This window comes from Macaca mulatta, chromosome 1, assembly GCF_049350105.2.
Source record: "Macaca mulatta isolate MMU2019108-1 chromosome 1, T2T-MMU8v2.0, whole genome shotgun sequence".
Taxonomy (NCBI): domain Eukaryota; kingdom Metazoa; phylum Chordata; class Mammalia; order Primates; family Cercopithecidae; genus Macaca; species Macaca mulatta.
The window spans coordinates 5,717,434-5,736,718 of record NC_133406.1 but is presented as its reverse complement, the minus strand read 5'-3'; the positions used below and the strand labels follow the sequence as shown (position 1 = coordinate 5,736,718).

The window sequence follows — 19,285 nt, the reverse complement described above, 5'->3', positions numbered from 1 at the left end:
CCACAGGGCTTTTTTTAAGCTGATTACTTTAGCAGCATGGTCTCCAACTGGCCGAGCCATTAGAACCATTCTCTTCCAAGCAACTTTTTCTAACATGTCTGAAAAGTTTTTGCCTCCTCATGTAAGACTTAAGCAGATTCTCCAGCTACACATAAAGATAGCAGCCTTCCTTTCCCCTATGACAAGAGTATCACAACATCCAATCCTGAAATATTCACTGCCCACTTTCTGTGTGCCAAGCACTGAGCTGGGCCGAGGGTATAGAGACAAAGATGACAAAGGAAGTAGGCATGTAAAACAATAACTAAAGTGTGATACATACTATCTTTGTACATTGTACACAACATATATTGAGGTCATTGCGGGAAGAATAGTTAATTCAGGAGGGAGGAAGGAGAGGGGAAGAATTTTGAGCTAGGCCTGAAGGGGGTAGTGGTATGTATACATCTTACAGGGGGATTGAGTGGGCAGGTGGCGGAGCTTTCCGGGAAGAGGAAGAGACATATGCAGGGATCCATGACCAGAAAATACATGGTGTGACTGGGGAGGCAAAACGTAGCCTAGTCTGACTGTCCATTTGTTGTATATACTAGTTTGGAACTGAGTGCGACGTAAGACCGTGGACCACATCCCGGGGGGAGGAGGTGTTATTAGAAGTACCAGACAGGACCTTATTTCACATTTAGCATGGACCCCCGATGATTCCATTTGAGTGAGGTGTGGGTGTATTTTCATTCCAGAATTTTACACTACAACATTACCACATGCATTGACCAATTTTAATACAGGCTTTCCTTATGTTGCTTTATAATTAGAAGCCAGTGAATTGAAGTTCCACAGCGGTACATAGACTAGTAGTGATAGCTTTATGGAATTGTTTATTTTTAGTTTGGCAAAGGCTAAGCAGTAAATATCTCAATTAGTAAACTAAAGCAGCATGGATGAGAAATGCCCACAAGGAGATCAGGAGTTAGAAATAACTAAGTCAGTTAATTGAAGGAAACCCTCATATCACTTACCCCATATTTAGAGTTTGAAGAACCATCCTAATATGTGTGTGTGTGCGTGTGTGTGTGTGCGGGGGGCGGGACATGTACATGCACACACACATTGTCAGTATCCACGGTGCTGCCAGCATTGAAGTCCTTTGCATTCCCCAGATTCTAATTGTTTAGGAAGTTTCTCTCTTTGGAGCCACTGTGCTTGGTTATTGACCCAGTGGGATAGGTCAGTGTCCTATCACAGTACGATGGGATGTTGTCTGACTACAGAAGCTTTTCATCCTGCAATTTCTTTCACTGTGACCCACGAGGGATTTTCTTATGAAGTGCTGGGGGAAGTTATTCATATTCATATTCGTATTTATATTCACATTATATGGCCTGATGTGTGAAGATATTTAGTGAAAACATGCATGTGGCACTGCAGAATCATTTACTCGCCTCTAGATAGAGGCTCCTGCATTATGTTTAAGATTCCATTTTAAGTTTCGAGTGAAAACAGAAGTGGTCTACAAAGCTTAGTTTTAAGAATTTAAGTTTTGTTTAAGGATCGAATCATGCTGTTCCTAGAGTTCCAGTATCTCTAGGAAATATTGACCACTCAGAAGATGAAAGATTCATTGGTAGTGTAAAACATTAAGAATGTTAGAGAAAAAAGGTTTGTGTTTTAAAGTTACAAAGTACCGTTATTTAGTTGTTATGATTTTTTGACACTGCATACTGTAGTCCATTTGCATTCATGACACATATTTAACATTGTATGGAAGGTTGTTTGGATTTTCCCTCTAAAGTGGGGGAGGGTCAATAGAAAGGTCATTGTCTTCTTAGGCTTAACAATTTACTACCTATCAGCTCTCTCTGGTCTATAGGGGACATGATGGGGGTTTGTGCATCTGCAGATTAAATTTCTGTATGTCTCCTCTCTGTTTTGCAGACAAGAAAAAGATAGCATTCAGCAGAGCTTTAGCAAGGAAGCAAAGGCCCAAGCCCTTCAGGCCCAGCAAAGAGAGCAGGAGCTGACACAGAAGATACAGCAAATGGAGGCCCAGCATGACAAAACTGGTAGGTGGTAGGGAAAGATTAGAGCCTGGGCACTCGCTCACAAGCCAGGCCCACGCCTTACTGTGAAATGACATCAGGAACACCTGTAACCTTTGGCTGGCCGAAGGGAGCAGATGCTAACTACACCGGAGATTCTGAATTACATATTAGTTAGCGTTTAAAAGAGAAAATGGAAAGTATTGCCCACTGTCTGTTGATTTCAGAGTGCTGCTCTCACATCTGTTGCACCATCTGGATTATGAGTTTATTTACCTGTGTTCAAGAAACGTAAAGCTGAGAGAGACCACAACAAAGTAGAAAAACAAAGGGCTTGTTTTTGGCTGGGTTTTCAGGCACACATGTTATATAAAGAAAATAGCATCAGAAGCTCTGCGGGAAATGCTCTGAGCTTACAGTTAGAGTCTCCTGAATAGCATTGAACAGTTCCCACAGTACACACATTATAGCTACTCTAAAAGCCTAATGAGTTTGCTTCAGCATCCAAACTGGAGAAAAGCTTTAGCCATTAATCGGTTCTTAATTCACTGTCGCAGCTGGATGTAATTCAGTGGCTCCAAATTGATATGTTCCTTTATTTAATCTTTGCAGCTTCGAACATTTTTAGCATTTGTATGATTTCCCCACCTCCCCCAACCCAATCTAGAGTGATGTTTAATCCTTTGCATTCTTCAAGTTCTCACAACTGCTGTTAAAATTCACTAATACAAGGCATTGACCACAGCTGGCAACTTGGCTAAAAATTGCCATCTTTCATCACATTGGCACTATTCTGCAGACTGAGTTGGCCAGTAACTCTTTACCTTTAATTTGAAAGTAAAATGCACTTTGAAAATAGACAGTTTGATTTGTTCAGTCAGAGCATTATGTAGTTTCTTTCACTTTTGAGTTGTGTGTTCACAGACAGTGTTAGTCAAAACAAGACAGTGTCAGTCATTATAATTCCACGCCACATACTCCACACTGATTGTACTATTAAAACAAAAGTTTAATTGATCCTGTCTCTTCCAGAAAAAATGTTGCTTAATTTTAGTGCCTTGATTTATTTTGATTTGTATGCTGTATGCTTTTTGCCAATCATTGGCTAAAATTGAAAAGAAATAAAGGACTCTTAAAACTTATGCTTAGAGGTAATTTTCATATGATTTAATGCATTAATATATTGTATTTGATGGTACGGTAAAAATTATTTCTTATCCTATAGGTGAAAAATTGCTAACATGCAAGCCTTTAAATAATCTATTTACTTATGAAGAGGCAAATGTCATATTGACTCACATAATTCCCTCTAGCACTTTCAGTAGAGATTTTCTTCTAACAGCATTTGGCCAGAAGAAACGAAAATTCACCAGGTTTAGTAGATGTTTCTCCACTAAAAACAAAAAGAGGAAATTGGAGGATAAATTATTGTTCGCCCCCACTGCTAGCATGATCCTAGTGATCAGAGTCTTGGGCAGAATCTCAGCACTAGATGAGAGTGTATTTAACTGTTAAAACCACCTTAAGAACATTTCCTTTTGTACACACACACAAAATCACACCGTTTTCAATTTCTTTGACCAGATCTCCATCGAAGCTCATGCTGTTGACAATGAAATTGAAATTCTAAAGAAAATACACATTTTTACCTTCACAATTAGAGAAGTGTATGCAAGATTGGGGGGGGTGGTGGTGGTAGTAAACCATGTGTGCAAATATGAAACAAAGCATGAATTACAGTGTAGAAGAGAATTCCTCGATGATTTTAGTTTTGAATTATCTGGTTGTGAGAATTTTTGACACTCTGTTTATAGTAAAATTGTCAAAATTAAAATATAATATCTTGCATATTACAAAGATATAAGTATCTATGCTTCCACTTGAGGTATCTGACACTTTATTAACATGTCAAAATGTTACACCAAGCTGGTCTGATAAAACATGTTTCTGGTGTATACTTATGTTGAAAATAAACGACTCCTAAGATTGAGTGTCTTTCCAGATGATAAGTCCTTTGACTTAGGACATTGAAGGTGATGTAGTGGCTTATTGGAAATGTGTAGGGGTCTAAGCACTTTACCACTCTGTGTATGGAAGCACTGCAGAGCGACAACCATAAACATCTTATGTTGGTGGGGGTTTATTGTTATTTCTAGAAAATGAACAGTATTTGTTGCTGACCTCCCAGAATACATTTTTGACAAAGTTAAAGGAAGAATGCTGTACATTAGCCAAGAAACTGGAACAAATCTCTCAAAAAACCAGGTAGGTGATGTTATAGAATACTTTCAAGAGCACTGTTTATGTGATTACTCTAATTTTTCCTTAAAAAACAGCATTTACACTGTTTTATAATGTCAAAATTAAGTATCTGCTGATGTTTTCTTTGAAAATATTTTCTACATATGGACATTTTCTTAATTGTCCATACACTTTTATGTTTTTTCATGATGATGTGTGTACTATTATTTGACATTTTAATGTTTAGAATTGAAAACTGAAATTTCAGGAAAGAAAATATGGTAATAACATAAAGATGCAGATAAATCAAGCAGTTATAAAATCTTACATTGGTATGGTTAACACATTTTAATCTATTGTTACAATTCACCATGAACACAAAAGCTATCTTTAGGTTAAATGATAACAGATGAAATGTGCATATATAAAAATGAAAGTAGATGGTACTTTGAAATAAACACACCAAAACTATTCTTCTCTTCCCTAAAATTGTTATATTTTAATAGAACAGCCATCATTCATTTTATAGGCATACTACTCTTTTATAAATCCATTGATTGGAATCTTAATGACTTTTTTCTACACACTTTCTAGTCAGATTATCTCAATGAATAAATTATTTTATATTTTAAACTGCAAGAAGCCTGACTCCTCATCTCAGCTCCGACAGTAACTGAATCATCTTGGACAAATGTATTTGACGTACTTGGACTATAGTTTCTTCTTTTGTCAATGAATAACATTGGACAGAATCACTTGAAATTGAACTATAGAAGGCAATATTCACATAACTGATACGATGTCAAATATTACTTTATATGATAATGAAAAAATAGCCTGTGTGTCTTCTCTTCTGTATTTTTCTGAAACTTACGTAGATCTATTGAGAGCAGGAAATATGTCTCAGCAAACAAACTGCTCACCTAGATGTTTCATTCGGAAAGGATTTCCGGGAGGATCAGGGCATATCTGATCACTCTGAGCTCCATCTTGGGATCCTGCATCAACAATCTGTCTTAGCTGATAGAATCCCCATCCCTGAATCTTTTGGGGAATCAGAGGGCTCGTGCATCCAACTCTCCCTGCTCACAGGAAGGCAGAGGCTCCTGTAACCACCAAGAATGTACTCTGACATGCGCACCTTCCTAGCACATACTAAGATTGTATTTTGGTAGGGGAAAACCTAGGTGCCAAAATACCAGATATTTCAAGGAGATTTGACCATGAAAACTAAATGATTTGGTCATGAAAGAGACCCATAAAATATCTACAGTAGCTATTCTTAACCAGAAATACTTGATTTGCACCACATAGGTCCAAAAGTAATTTGTTAGAAGCAAACAAACCAGATTATATCATTTAGGGATAAAATGATACTAATCTGGGTTTTATATAAATGTGTTAGGTCTAAAATTGGTTTGTGAATGATGACTGATCTTGCTCTCCAAGGAAACGTAATTAGGGAAATTTATTATATAAAAGAGACAAAAAGGTGCTTGGTATGTATTATTTAATTCTCACCACAACTTGAGACAGAAATTATTATCTTCCAGATAAGGAAACCAAAACTGTTTAAATAACTGGTGAGTGGGAGAGCTAGGGTTCTAACCTAGATATTTCTGGTTCCAAAGTATATGTTCTTTCTTACAGTAATTATAGTATTTTACATTTATTGCTAAAGAAAATTCAAGTCATAGTAGTTATGATGAGAAAGTTTGGGAAGGAAAAATTAACCTTTAAATTTCCGTAGAGAAGTAAGCGTCCTTGGCATGTAACAGTTAACTTACTCTTTGCCCCTAGGCCCTCTTTTTCCTCCTCTAGATCTGTCGTCTTGGCCTGTACTGGTCTAACTCAGCACCTCTACTGCTTCTCCTGCTTCTCATTCCTCCAGCTCCTGAACACTGCTTTGTAAATTGGATGTATTCTTTTATATCTGACACATAGGTGGCACTTAATGAATAAATGATGAATGAATGAAACAAATAGGTGTGGTGCTATTCGCACCTCCTGATCTGACTTTTGATGCCAGTCTGTTCCATTGTGGATGACTGGCAGTGTGCAGTAAAGAACACGTGGCAATTCAGAGGAACTAGATTTGAATCTCACTCTCCCACTTGGAGCTTTGTAACCTTGGGTGCATGGCCTCATCTCCCCAAACCCCAGCTTCTCCTTCTGTAAAAACATTTCCAAAGCCACGCTGCAGGACTGTTATGGGAATTGGAATTATATATGTAGATACACGTACATACACGTTATCAAGTGCCTAGCACAATGCCGGACACATTGTAATACACACTAGCTGCTGTTGTTTTCACAATAGCATTTTTAAGGGTCTTGACTGGAATTTGGGTATCACTTGACATAGCTGTTGTCTTTGCCGGGGAAAGTCTGACTGTCATTTGCTGATGGACAGAAGTCTATGCCACAGTGAAAGCCTTTTTAAAACAGTCAGATCAGGAAAATGTGGATCTAGTTGTATTTTGTAACTCTAATGAATTAAAACAGGCACCTACTCTAACTTTACAATTTGTCTCAACCAAGGCCTGGCAAGTAGTAAACACTTGATAAATTGTTACTTCCTAGTTTTAAAACTCTTAAGCGCCCCTAAAACTTACGAAAAGTGCATTTTGTGCACCTCACAAGAGAGTAGTGAATAGGACAAATTGTGATTTTAGGGTTGTTTGTTCTTAATTTCTTTTAGTTCCGGTTTCATTTCTCCCTGGCTTCCTACTCTGACATTTTCAATAACTCATTCATGTTAAATTTAACATTCCATGTTGATGTTACCTTCTGCTTTGAAACCACCTACAAAACTTGAAGGGCTCAAACTGCTTCTTTTAAAATACAAGTTATTAATGTAGTAAACCCTGAAGAAGCCCTCCAGGAGTGTGCCTCTGCATACCCCATGCCAAACTATTGGGCTAAATAATTTTCCCTGTGCTTTGAGGTAAGGAAAATCTTGGAGTTTCCAAAGTTTTGTCATTGTGGAAACTCAGTCTCCAACTTTATATTTATCCAATCTGTATGGTAATTTTGGTCCAGCTTTTCCTCAGAGTATTGCAGTAAAATTTTTCTTGAAAGTAAGTGTATTTATTTTGTATTGAACAATAATTAAGACATATTTTTCCCTCTTCTGTTACTAGCAACATTACTCTAAGAGTCTTATGTTATTCAAAATGCCAACTAAACAAGCGGATTCCTACCATTTAAAACAGGTCTAGTCATTTGACTGGAGCCCACGCGGAATGACGGGAAAGCTGGCCGCGCGGGCTCGGTGGGCACGTACGCCCTTGCTCTGCCCCAGCCTCATGCTAGGCTGCTCCGTTGCTCTGTGAAAACGTTTTGAAATGGTACCTGCTTGTGTGGGTCTGTTGCATGTGTTTTCTCCCCAAGTAGATCGTAAGTCGCATTGTGGCAGTGATGACTGCTTCTGTTTTCTGGAAGCCTCCATAGTGATTAGCACAGTAGTTTGCGCCCTGAGTGTACTCCACACTGCACGTAGTGGTGTCTGTAACCCTGGCATTTGTGAATGGCACGTCCCATTTTAAACTTAAAGTGAACTGCCGATTCTGTGCATTTTATATAGCTTGTTTTTGACCATCAGGCAAGAGAATTAATTCCATTTTGCTTTTAATTGGCACCAGGCAGACATTCTGGCTGATTTTAGTCGAGGCTCACATAAACTTTCGCTCTCCTTCCTTCTGTATTCCCCAGTACTCTGAGAGCTTGTTACAGTTATGGGGTTGTTTTTTGAGGGAGGTACACGGAGCTATTTAAATAGCTTTGGTACAACTGTGATTTTTCTTTATCAAAGTGAAGGAAGCGTTCTCTCTCCCCACGCACTTAGATGAATCAGCAGTGAAACGTTGCAGTGCGGTTTGCAGTGCTATCTAACACCTGGCCTGGGAGAGCTTGGAAGGATTGGGTGCTGGCAAGGAGTGAGCCTCTGCCAGCCACAGAGTGGAGAGAAGTGTGTGCTAGGTTTTAGCTTCCACCACTTGCACATTGAAAAGAACCGGATAGAGCGTAGAACCAGGGTCTATGTGGATTTGCTGCTTTCTTTTCTGTCATTGCCACTTTCTGGGTTGTGAGGCTTGTGGACTGATGTCTAACACTGCCCATTGTGTATTTGTGATTTGCGTTTTGTAATTAAGAGGAACAATGGGAGTCCATGGGGTCTCGTTATATATAATGGTTGGTTTAATTTGTTTCACTTCTATCTTGTTAATTGTAAATTGATCATTAAGATTTGAATTCTAATCTGTCACCAGGGTTGTGAGTATTGAGGCTAGAGCAATGATCCTGGTTTTAATCACTGATGATGAGAAACAAATTTTATAATTTTGGTACATATTGCAGTTCATATATTTTAACACTATACTTTATGGTGTTATAAATATTGTTAAATGACTTTTAGTGTAGTTTTACTGTGTGGACTATAATGTATAAATTATATTACTGTTTTGGCAACAGTAGGTATCCAACTGTGTGAGTTTAATTGAGGTGAAGAACACACACCCGGTTGAACTGTTTTTTTCCTTTGCATGTTTACATGACGTTAGGTTGGGATACTATAAAAATTATATTTTCTACAAGAGGAGACTGATATTGGCCTCTGCTAATTGTTACCAAAAGTCAAACTAGAACCTAAAAGAATAAAAAATTCAGATATTATATTTCCCTTTGAAAGCAATTATTTTAATCTGAATTGTAGTAGTAAAATATATTTCATGCAAATGCAATTATACAATATAACTGGTATATAAAAATACAGGGGAAAGTTCATGCTTCTGCAAAGCCAGAAATTGCCTAAATTTTCTGTGAAAATGAATTAGAGTCAATTATCCTTTTATATGACACAGGATACTCGTGCCAGAAATGTATCTCCAAACTAACAGAAAACTTGTTAAGTTTACTCTTTGAGCTTTGCAGACTACTGTTCTAGGAATATATCGTGAACTCCAGACAGAAAAAGGATGGCGTGCAGGCATATATGTCAAATTTTTATTGAGAAATGGAAGTTGGTAGGCAAATTACAATTATAAATAAAGAAAAAAACAAAAATATGCGAAGCAGAAAAAAAGATGGTTGCAATAACACACTTGATAGTGATATGTTCTTTATAAATAACATTTGTATTTTTGTGGTTATGTAAGACATCCTCAATGCAGGGAATTTGGAAAATACAAAGAAGAATTAAGGAAAATTTCCTGCCACTACCATCTAGAGATAACTATTCTTACCTCTGACATATTTCCCTTCAGTCATTTTTCATGTGTATGTATGTGTACATTTATATTGTAATTGAGATTACACTGTGTATACAGTTTTGCATCTGCTTTTTCATTTGATATCTAATGAACATTTTTCTATATCAGTAAATACTCTGAAAACAGAACTTTATTAAATGATTTGCATGGATAAGAATTATTAGGCTCTTAAGATGCTTCTAATTTTTAATCATTATGACTAATAATACAACAAAAACTTTGTACCTAAGTCTAAATTTTTGATTGTTTCCTTAATTGCTAGTCCAAGACTATGAATCCTTTTAAGGGTATTAATGTGTTTTACCTTGCTTAAGTACTACACTAACTTCTAATCACTGTATATGTAGCCATATTAGTAAATAACATTACAAAGAAGTGAGATTTTTAAAAAAAGGATGAGAAGCAATATTGCGCAGTGGGTGGAACGACCCCTTTAGAGGTGGACTGAGTAGTATTTGTATCTGGGCTTGCCTACTTGGATGACCTTAGGCAAGTCATTAAACTTCATATTTAACCTCACAGAGAAAAGAAAATAAACCCTTACAAGTATCTTATAGGATTAATTGAGATCATGAATGTAAAGGATGGATTTCACTATTTGTTATACAGTGGCATGCAGTAAATATTTGGTGGTAGTATCTGGTTTTGTTGTGCTATATTTTGAATAATAGTGAAATTGAATATGTTATAAATAGTATTGATCATTTATGTTTCTTCTGTAGATATTTTAAATATTTCTTATACTTTTCATTGGAATTTTGATGGAGAGTGCAGTTAGTGTTTCATTAAATGATGCTTTTAATGTTTGTCTTATTTTGTAAATAATTTCCTGTTGTTTACATTGATTTTAATTAATAAGCTTTATTTTTTAGAGCAGTTTTATTTTCATAGCACAACTGGACAGAAAGTACAGAATTCCCATATATTCCCTGTTCCTTCCACACACAACCTCCCCCACCAGTGACATCTACATTTTGTTTTATTATGATTTTGTTTCAAAATCAGAATTTTTAAAAAATAAAATACATAACTATTTTACAAATTTAGAAAGATGAAAAAAGAACAGAGAAAACATTCCTGATCCTACCATCCAGAAATAATCAGTATTAATAGTTGGTATACATGTCAAAATATTTTTCTAAATTATAAAATGAAATCACATCATACATGCTGACTTTTAATGTTTTCTCTTTTTAACAAATATGTCACAGTTTTAGATCAATAAATATCACTTATAAATAGCCGCATTATCAGATTAATAAGTAACATAACCAGGCTCCTGTGGATAGATTTCTTGGTTAAGTTTCCAGATTATGGGTTGCAAAGAAAGGTTGTTTCTAGAAGCAGTGCTACAATGAATACTCTCACACAAACCTAGGATATATTTTAAATATATGATTTTTTTATGTGTAAAAGTTTTGTATTTTTGTATTGTAAAATCTATTTTTTTCTTTGTGATTTTTCTTTTTAAAAGTGCCTTTTGCTTGGAAAGTGCCTGAGAAAAGATCAGTGTTCTGCATTTTTTTCTAATCTGGTTTAAGGATTTTTTTTTTCTTCTTTTGGAATTTATTTTAGTGCATGGTATGATAGGAGATACGAATCTTGGAAGGGATACCAGATCAAAAATTTATTATAACTGCCTCTAAATTCTTTTGTATTGTATGTGATTCTGAAAGGAGAAACATAAGCCATTATTAACTCCTTTTGGACTATTTCAAATATGGGTAGATTCTTATTAGGAGAAGCAAATGTAGATTGAACACTTGATCTGAACTTGAAAATGAGATAATCCATGCTCTCATACAGAATCTGGTAGGAAAGACAAGGCACAGAGCACAATTTAAAAGAATAAATTATAAGCTAATGTATGCATAAAGGCTAGAGGTAGCTTCAAAAAACGTGCTGACATATTGAGAACTGCAAGGTATTAATCAGGGCAAGCTTCCCGTGGGATGACATTTGAACCAAGATGAAAACAAAATGAAGAATGAGGTGAACTCAAAGCAAGAGTTTTTGCCCCATACACGTGAGCAGCCTGGTCCTTGGGATTAACAATTTGTAAAGTAAAATTTCCCTTAGCAAATCCAAATCCTTTCCTGACCAGGAAGAAAAGGCTATCTTGCCTACTGGAAGAATCCTTTCTTTGAAGGGAATTAATTTTATGTCAGGAGTCTTCAGGAAACAAACCAATTATTAACCTGAAAACGACTCATAATATACAAGAGTTTTAAACTCTCCATTCTAACTGATTAGGCATTAGGGCGTGAGGAGATGGTGGCAGTAGGCAGAAATTTAGAGTTTACTTAATACAAGGAAAGGAATATAATTTTTCTTGGATAAACATCTTTCTGATCTTCAAATTTTGAGACTTGGATTGTCATTTAAGACACGAACAACAGGATATTGCCATTTTGCTCAGGAGAGGTCAATCTTTTTTCTATTAAGACCTTCAGTGGATTGGAGGAAGCCCGCCGAGGTGGAGGGCAATCCGCTTTTCTCAAAGTCTACTAATTTAAATGTTAATATCATCTAAAAAACACCCTCACAGAAATGTCCAGAATAATGTCTGGTCAAATGTCTGGGCACCATGGCCCAACTAAGTTGACACATAAAATTAACCATTAAAGAACTATTTTTATTTTAACCGTGTGCCATTCAGCTGGTTATGCTAATTAAAAGAAACTCTGTGATAGAAATTAGGCCTAGGGTTTCTTCTTTGACAGCATAGTGTTTGGCCTATAACAAGCACTCAGTAAGTATTTGTTAAATAAATGATAGTCTTTTAAGAAAGAGATTTGATCATTATCATTTTTGTCTTGTTCCTTAGGGAAGCCATTTCTATTAGAATAAGTTGTTATTCCTTTTTCTGTCTAACACGTGAGTCTCTACAATGTATCTTGCCATTTCTGAAATATTTTCTTTTGCAAAGGATGTCGTTTTCATTACACTATTATGTTTAAGTATGGAGTTTAAGATAATGTTAAGGTTATAGAATAACAATATGCCCTAGTAATAAGAACCTTTAACATCTATTATTTTTGTGTATTTCTCTAGATCTGAAATTGCTCAACTCAGTCAAGAAAAAAGGTATACCTATGATAAATTGGGAAAGTTACAGAGAAGAAATGAAGAATTGGAGGAACAGTGTGTCCAGCATGGGAGAGTACATGAGATAATGAAGCAAAGGTAATCAAGGCTTCACGATCAACTCACGTGTCGCGTATTGCGTGTGTTTGGTTTACACGCAGAAGGGGGGCTGCTGCAGAATAAGTAGGATTCGTCATCATGATGCCGCTCCGGACATGCCCAAAATGTGATACTTTTATTTTACGTGTTTCTGCTTCCTTAATTTACATTGTTCTTATCACATAGAAAGAGGGGAGTACATCCTCTTTTTGTCGGTCTCTGAAGACATAGAATTAGATTTAACATGGAAGAATGGAGGAAAGCCATTTTCCTTTAAGACGTAAGTTAGTAATATTGCAATATGGAGGAATTTCAAATCATCTTTCCTAGAAATTAGGTTTTATATGCTTTTTGTAAGGTTAAGCACATAGTAGGTCTAAAGAGGTTAAACATCTTATCAGAGGTTGCACTAATAGCATTGCTAGAGTCAGAACTTGGCTACAAACAAAACCTTTGCTTCTTTCTAGTGGCGTTACTTTGAGCAAGTCACTTAAGTTCTCTGAGTGACTGTTTCTTCACCTATATATTGGCACTGATCATATCTACTTTGCATTTTGATAGAAAGATCGAATATAATATAGTAAAGCACATGGCTCATACAGGCCACCCACTAAATGTCATCAATGATTATTCTCTTTTTCTTGATGAAGAAATTCAGCTCAGAGAGGCTAATAGGTTTGCTCAAAGTGACAGATGGAATAAGTGGTAGAGTTCAGACTTGAATCTTGATCTTTTGACTCCAAATCCTTTCCTTTTTGTGCAGTATTGGGGATTTTTTTTTTTTTTTGGCAATAAGCACAGCCTCTTATTATTTTTTATCCATGTGCCATTTCTCATTTCTGTGTGATAATGGATTCCCTGGGGAGAAAATAATCTCAGTATTTCACAGCAGACAGTGAATAGGTTTCTGTGGACTTGGACTTCCACGTGACAACCGCATGCTCAATGATAGCAGTCACCCTTCCAGGGGACACAGTTCGCGTGGCCTCCAGCTCTGTATCCCCACACCAGTTCCCAGTCATCCCTGCCTTCTCTGTTTCAAAAACAGTTCTTGATATAATTGAAGGAAATGAAAATATTTATAGACTCCTTGTATTTTTTAAATGTAAAGTAACATATTAGCCTGGGGAGGGGGGAGGTATTTTTATGTTGATTACTTGCTTTATTGAATGGAAGACAGGCAGTCAGATAATGGCACTGCTTGTCAGTCATCAAAATACCAAAATATGCATATATTTGCAAAGTAATAATTATTCATTCACTATTAAAATATTTACTTAAGCCCAGGCACTTCTGTAGGCCAGGGGTCTGCAAACGTTTTCTGTAAAGGGCCAGAGAGTAAATATTTTGGACTTTGCAGGCCACACATGGTCTCTGTGGCATAGTCTTCCTTGTTTTGTGTTTTTTACAACCCTTTGAAAAAGTAAAGACCATTATTAGCTAGAGGACCAACGAAATGAGCCAGCGAATTTGGCCATTGGGCCAGCCTTTGCCCCAGTCCTGTGCACCTGGGGCAGCTTTCCATTTATTTTCTTACATTTGTGTATTGCTTTAGAGTTCTCAGAATGCTCTCACACTTGTTACCTTATGTACCTTGAAGCAGCCTTGAAAGTAGCTGTATTTATCATCTCCATTTCCAGATGGAGAACTAAGCCTAAGAAAGACAAACGTGCCGAATGAAGGTCAGGTAGCAAATTATGATTCATTCATTCAACATTGATTGATTGATTGAGTGAGTGATTGCTACTATGTGTCACATTTTCTACCACATGCTGGAATAAAATAGCAAAGTAGATATAGTTCCCACTGTAATGGAGCTTACATCCTTATAGAGAAGATGGATGTTAGCAAAAGAATTTCACAACTGTCTAATTAATTATAGTTGACCCTTAAACAACACAGATGTGAACTGTCTGGGCCCACTTACACACAGATTCTTTTCAATAAATTTATTGGAAAATTTTTTGGAGATTTGCAACAATTTGAAAAAACCTGCAGATAAACCATGTAGCCTAGAAATAATGAAAAGAAGTTTTAAATTTAGGTATGTCATGAATACATAAAATATCTGTAGATACTGGTCTTTATCATTTACTACCATAAAATATATGCAACTCTATTATAAAAAGTTAAAATTTATCAAAACTTACACACACAAACACAGATCATACATGGTACCATTTGCAATTGAGAGAAATGTAAAATGTAAAGATGCGGTATTAAATCATAACTGCATGAAATTAACTGTAGTACACACTGTACTACTGTGATAATTTTGTAACCACCTCCTGTTGCTATTGCGAGGAGCTCAAGTATTGTAGTATCCACTGAAAACCCTGTGTGTACTAAATCATCTGCATGTGAACAGTTTCTCTCTCCACTAAATTGCTTATTGCAATAACAAGTGATCTATTGCAGTTCTTGTGCATTTTTCATCATGTTTACTGCAATACCATAAACCTTGAATAACACTGTGGGACCCATACGAAATGCGGCTACTGATGTTGGAAGTACTTTCAAGAAGCAGAGAAAAGTCATGACATTACAAGCAAAAGTTGCAGTGCTTGATGTGTAGCTTAGATTGAAGTTTGCAGCTGCAGCTGCCGTCATTTCAGATGATTCATCTTGTAAACAGACAGTATAAACTTATCGCATCAATATATAACAGTGCAGTACTGTAAAGGTATTTTCTCTTATGATTTTCTTAATATTTTCTCTAGCTTACTTTATTGTAAGAATATAGTATATAATACATATACAAATATGTGTTAATCAACCGTTTATGTTATCAGTAAAGCTTCTGGTCAACAGTAGGTTGTTGGTAGTTGAATTTGAGAGGAGTCAAAGTTATGCATGGATTTTTGACTGTACAGGGCGTTGACGCTCCTAACCCCCATGTTGCTCAAGGGCCAACTGTGCAATCATGACCAGTTCTATGAAAGAGAAATACATTTGGTGGTACAAGAACATTTAATAACGGGACTTGTTTTTTAAAAAATTATTTGTAAGAGAATATCTCACTCTGTTGCCCAGGCTGAAGTGTAACCTTGAACTCCTGGGCTCAAGTGATCCTCCCTCCTCAACCTCCCAAGTAGGTAGGGCTACAGGTACATACCACCATGCCCTGCTAATTTTTTTTTTTTTTTTTGAGACAGAATCTTACTCTGTCACCCAGGCTGGAGTGCAGTGGCACAATCTTTCGGCTCACTGCAACCTCCATCTCCTGGGTTCAAGCGATTCTCCTGCCTCAGCCTCTCAAGTAGCTGGGACTACAGGCACGTGCCACCATGCCCAGCTAATTTTTGTATTTTTAGTAGAGACAGGGTTTCACCATGTTGGCCAGGATGGTCTCGATCTCTTGACCTTATGATCCACCTACCTCGGCCTCCCACAGTGCTGGGATTACAGGCATGAGCCACTGCGCCTGGCCCTTTTTTTGTTTTTGTTTTTGAGACAGAGTCTCACTGTGTCATCCAGGCTGGAGTGCAGTGGCACGATCTCAGCTCACTGCTACCTCCGCCTCTGAGGTTCAAGCGAGTCTCCCGCCTCAGCCTCCAGAGTAGCTGGGATTACAGGTGCCCGCCACCACGCCCAACTAGTTTTTGTATTTTTTAGTAGAGACAGGGTTTCACCATGCTGGCCAGGCTCATCTCGAACTCCTGACGTCAGGTGATACCCTTACCTCGGCCTCCTCTGGGATTACAGGCATGAACCACTATGCCTGGCCTAATTTTTAAAACTTTTTGTAGATACTAGGTCTTGCTATGTTGTCCAGTCTGATCTTGAACTCCTCACCTCAAAGCATTCTCCCACCTCAGCCTTCCAAATCTCTGGGATTACAGGTGTGAGCCACTGTCCCTAGCAGGGCACTTAACGTTGATTAAGAAAAACTTCAATGGAACATGACATTTCAATCGGTAAGCAGTGGGGTTAGATGATTAGCCTTTTAGATCAGGAATTGGCAAACTATCTTGCTGTCTCCTAAAAAATTTTACTGACTCCTGTTCTAGAGAAGGAAAATCTATAAAATGGAAGTTTCTAAGATAAGAAAGCATAGTACTTGAAGAACACCAAGAACTGTGTGTCTAACATAAAGGGAAAAAGAAAGTGTGGCATACAATGAGGTTAGAGAGGTAGGCAAGGGCTGGACCTAAAGGCAGGGTCTTTATTTTTTTATTTATGTTTTATTTTTATTATTATTACTATTTTTTTTTTTTTTTTTTGAGACGGAGTCTTGCTCTGTCACCCAGACTGGAGTGCAGTGGCAAGATCTCGGCTCACTGCAAGCTCCGCCTCCCGGGTTCACGCCATTCTCCTGCCTCAGCCTCCTGAGTAGCTGGGACTACAGGCGCCCGCCATCACGCCTGGCTAATTTTTTGTATTTTTAGTAGAGACGAGGTTTCACCATGTTGACCAGGATGGTCTGGATCTCCTGACCTCGTGATCCGCCCACCTTGGCCTCTCAAAGTGCTGGGAGTACAGGCGTGAGCCACGGTGCCCAGCCAGTCTTTATGTTTTTATCATGGACCTTTTATTTTGTCTTGTTACTAATGGGAAGAAAATGAGGCCAAGGTGGGTGGATCACGAGGTCAGGAGTTTGAGACCAGCCTGGCCAACATGGTGAAACCCCGTCTCTACTAAAAATACAAAAAGTAGGCCGGGTGCAGTGGCTCAAGCCTGTAATCTCAGCACTTTGGGAGGCCGAGACGGGCGGATCACCAGGTCAGGAGATCGAGACCATCCTGGCTAACACGGTGAATCCCCGTCTCTACTAAAAAATACAAAAAACTAGCCGGGCAAGGTGGCGGGCGCCTGTAGTCCCAGCTACTCGGGAGGCTGAGGCAGGAGAATGGCATGAACCTAGGAGGCAGAGCTTGCAGTGAGCCGAGATTGCGTCACTGCACTCCAGCCTGGGCGACAGAGCGAGACACCATCTCAAAAAAAAAAAAAAAAAAAAAAACAAAAAGTAGCTGTGCATGGTGGTGAGTGCCTGTAATCTCAGCTACTTGGGAGGCTGAGGCAGGAGAATCTCTTGAACCCTGGAGGCAGAGGTTGCACTGAGCCAAGATGGTGTCATTGCACTCCAACCTGGGTGATAGAGCAAGACTTTGTCTAAACAAACAAACAAAAAATAATTAGGGAGCTTTTGGATGATTGCTCCCAATTAGGCAGCAATGATGATGCTTGGACTGGAGTGCTAATATTGGTGACAGAAATAAACATTGGTGAAATGTATAGGAAGTAGAACCAGCAGGAGTTACTTGACTGGCAGTGCTGGGTGGAGAAGAGGAGCATGTCAAGGATGACACCCATATTTCTGACATGCAGTGGGTGCCTAGTGCTGCTACTTACTGAGAACTAGGGACCACTCTAAAGAAGCAGGTTTGTGGCTGAGATGGCCTGGGTTTGGGATGAGATCAGGCGTTACGTTTTGGCCATGAATTTAATGTGCAAATGCATTGTTCAAATGGATAGGTTGAATAGCAGTGGATGTAAGGATCTGAGCTCAGGAGAGAGGTCTGGACTGGAGACAGAAATTTCCTCTGGCCTATAGAGGATATTTGTAACCTTGGGAGTAAATGAAGTCACCTAGAGTGAAAAAATAGAGTAAGAAGAAAGGAGGGCTTACTGACTCCTAAAGAACACTAACATTTTTAAAGGAAACGTAGAGGTTGGCAACAGGAACTGACGGAAAGCACCCTGAGAAATAAGTGGAGACTGAAGAGCAGGTTCTGATGCATGCTGGAGGATGGAGATGCCTCGGGAAAGAGGAAGTCCTCTACCAGATGTGCCCAGTGATTACGGAAGACTGAAAATGGCGCGGTCATCACTGGTGACCTTAACCAAAACAGGTTTAGTTGAAGAGTCGGTGCAGAAACAAGATGACAGTGGATTGAAAAGTTAGCAAACATAAACCACTTGTTCAGGAAATTTGGCTGCAAGGGAAAGCGAGAAGTAAGAGACACCAGTGGTGGGAATGTATTGGGAGGGGCATTTTGGAGCAAGGAACATTTTATTTTAAGTTGGAGTAGATGTGAGTGCATTAAATTTTGATTGTAAAGATCATTCAAGTTATAAAAATGAAGAAAGTTAAATTTTCAACTGGTGGTTTGGAACCCCCAGTGTTCACAAAGGCAGTCCAGGGAATTCACATTAAAGATAGCAGTGCCTTTTTTTTTTTTCTGTTATTTAAAAGTAAGTATCAATTCACATATTTCTCCATAGAAGATAGAGCTGTGTGAAAATCCCCCAGTGTATTCAGAGTGGACAAGCCCCAGAGCCAGTGGAGCCCTGCTGAGCACCTGCGTCCTCTCATCTGGGTGTTCACTGTCACCAACTCCCAGTAATCCCAGGTGTTTCATCAATTACACAGTTGTACAGGAGTTTTCCCCACTTTTGTTTAAATTATATCCATAAAAACCATTGTCTAAAAACACAGCTTCTGACTGTAACAATCTAGTAATGAGTTTAAAATAGGTAATTCTTCTATAAACTAGATTCAGGATGATCTTTACCAAATCCGTAAGTTCTGTGTTTGTGACAGAAATC

The 19,285-nt window shown here is 38.0% G+C and overlaps 1 protein-coding gene across 19 annotated transcripts in view; it reads left to right on the top strand.

The window, feature by feature from the left end:
* The window catches only part of SDCCAG8 (SHH signaling and ciliogenesis regulator SDCCAG8), a 249,512-nt gene that overhangs the window by 156,688 nt on the left and 73,539 nt on the right, over window positions 1–19,285 (top strand). For 16 of the 19 annotated variants that reach the window (XR_013415965.1, XR_013415961.1, XR_013415962.1 and 13 more), the window contains 3 exons: window positions 1,936–2,063; window positions 4,196–4,304; window positions 12,605–12,736. Coding sequence is in view for 13 of the 19 variants with exons in the window: in XM_077998216.1 (XP_077854342.1) it covers window positions 1,936–2,063; window positions 4,196–4,304; window positions 12,605–12,736 (369 nt within the window). In the remaining 6 variants the exon portion in view is untranslated. The remainder of the gene's footprint in view (window positions 1–1,935; window positions 2,064–4,195; window positions 4,305–12,604; window positions 12,737–19,285) is intronic. The other 3 variants (XR_013415966.1, XR_013415967.1, XR_013415968.1) reach the window with 1 other exon arrangement.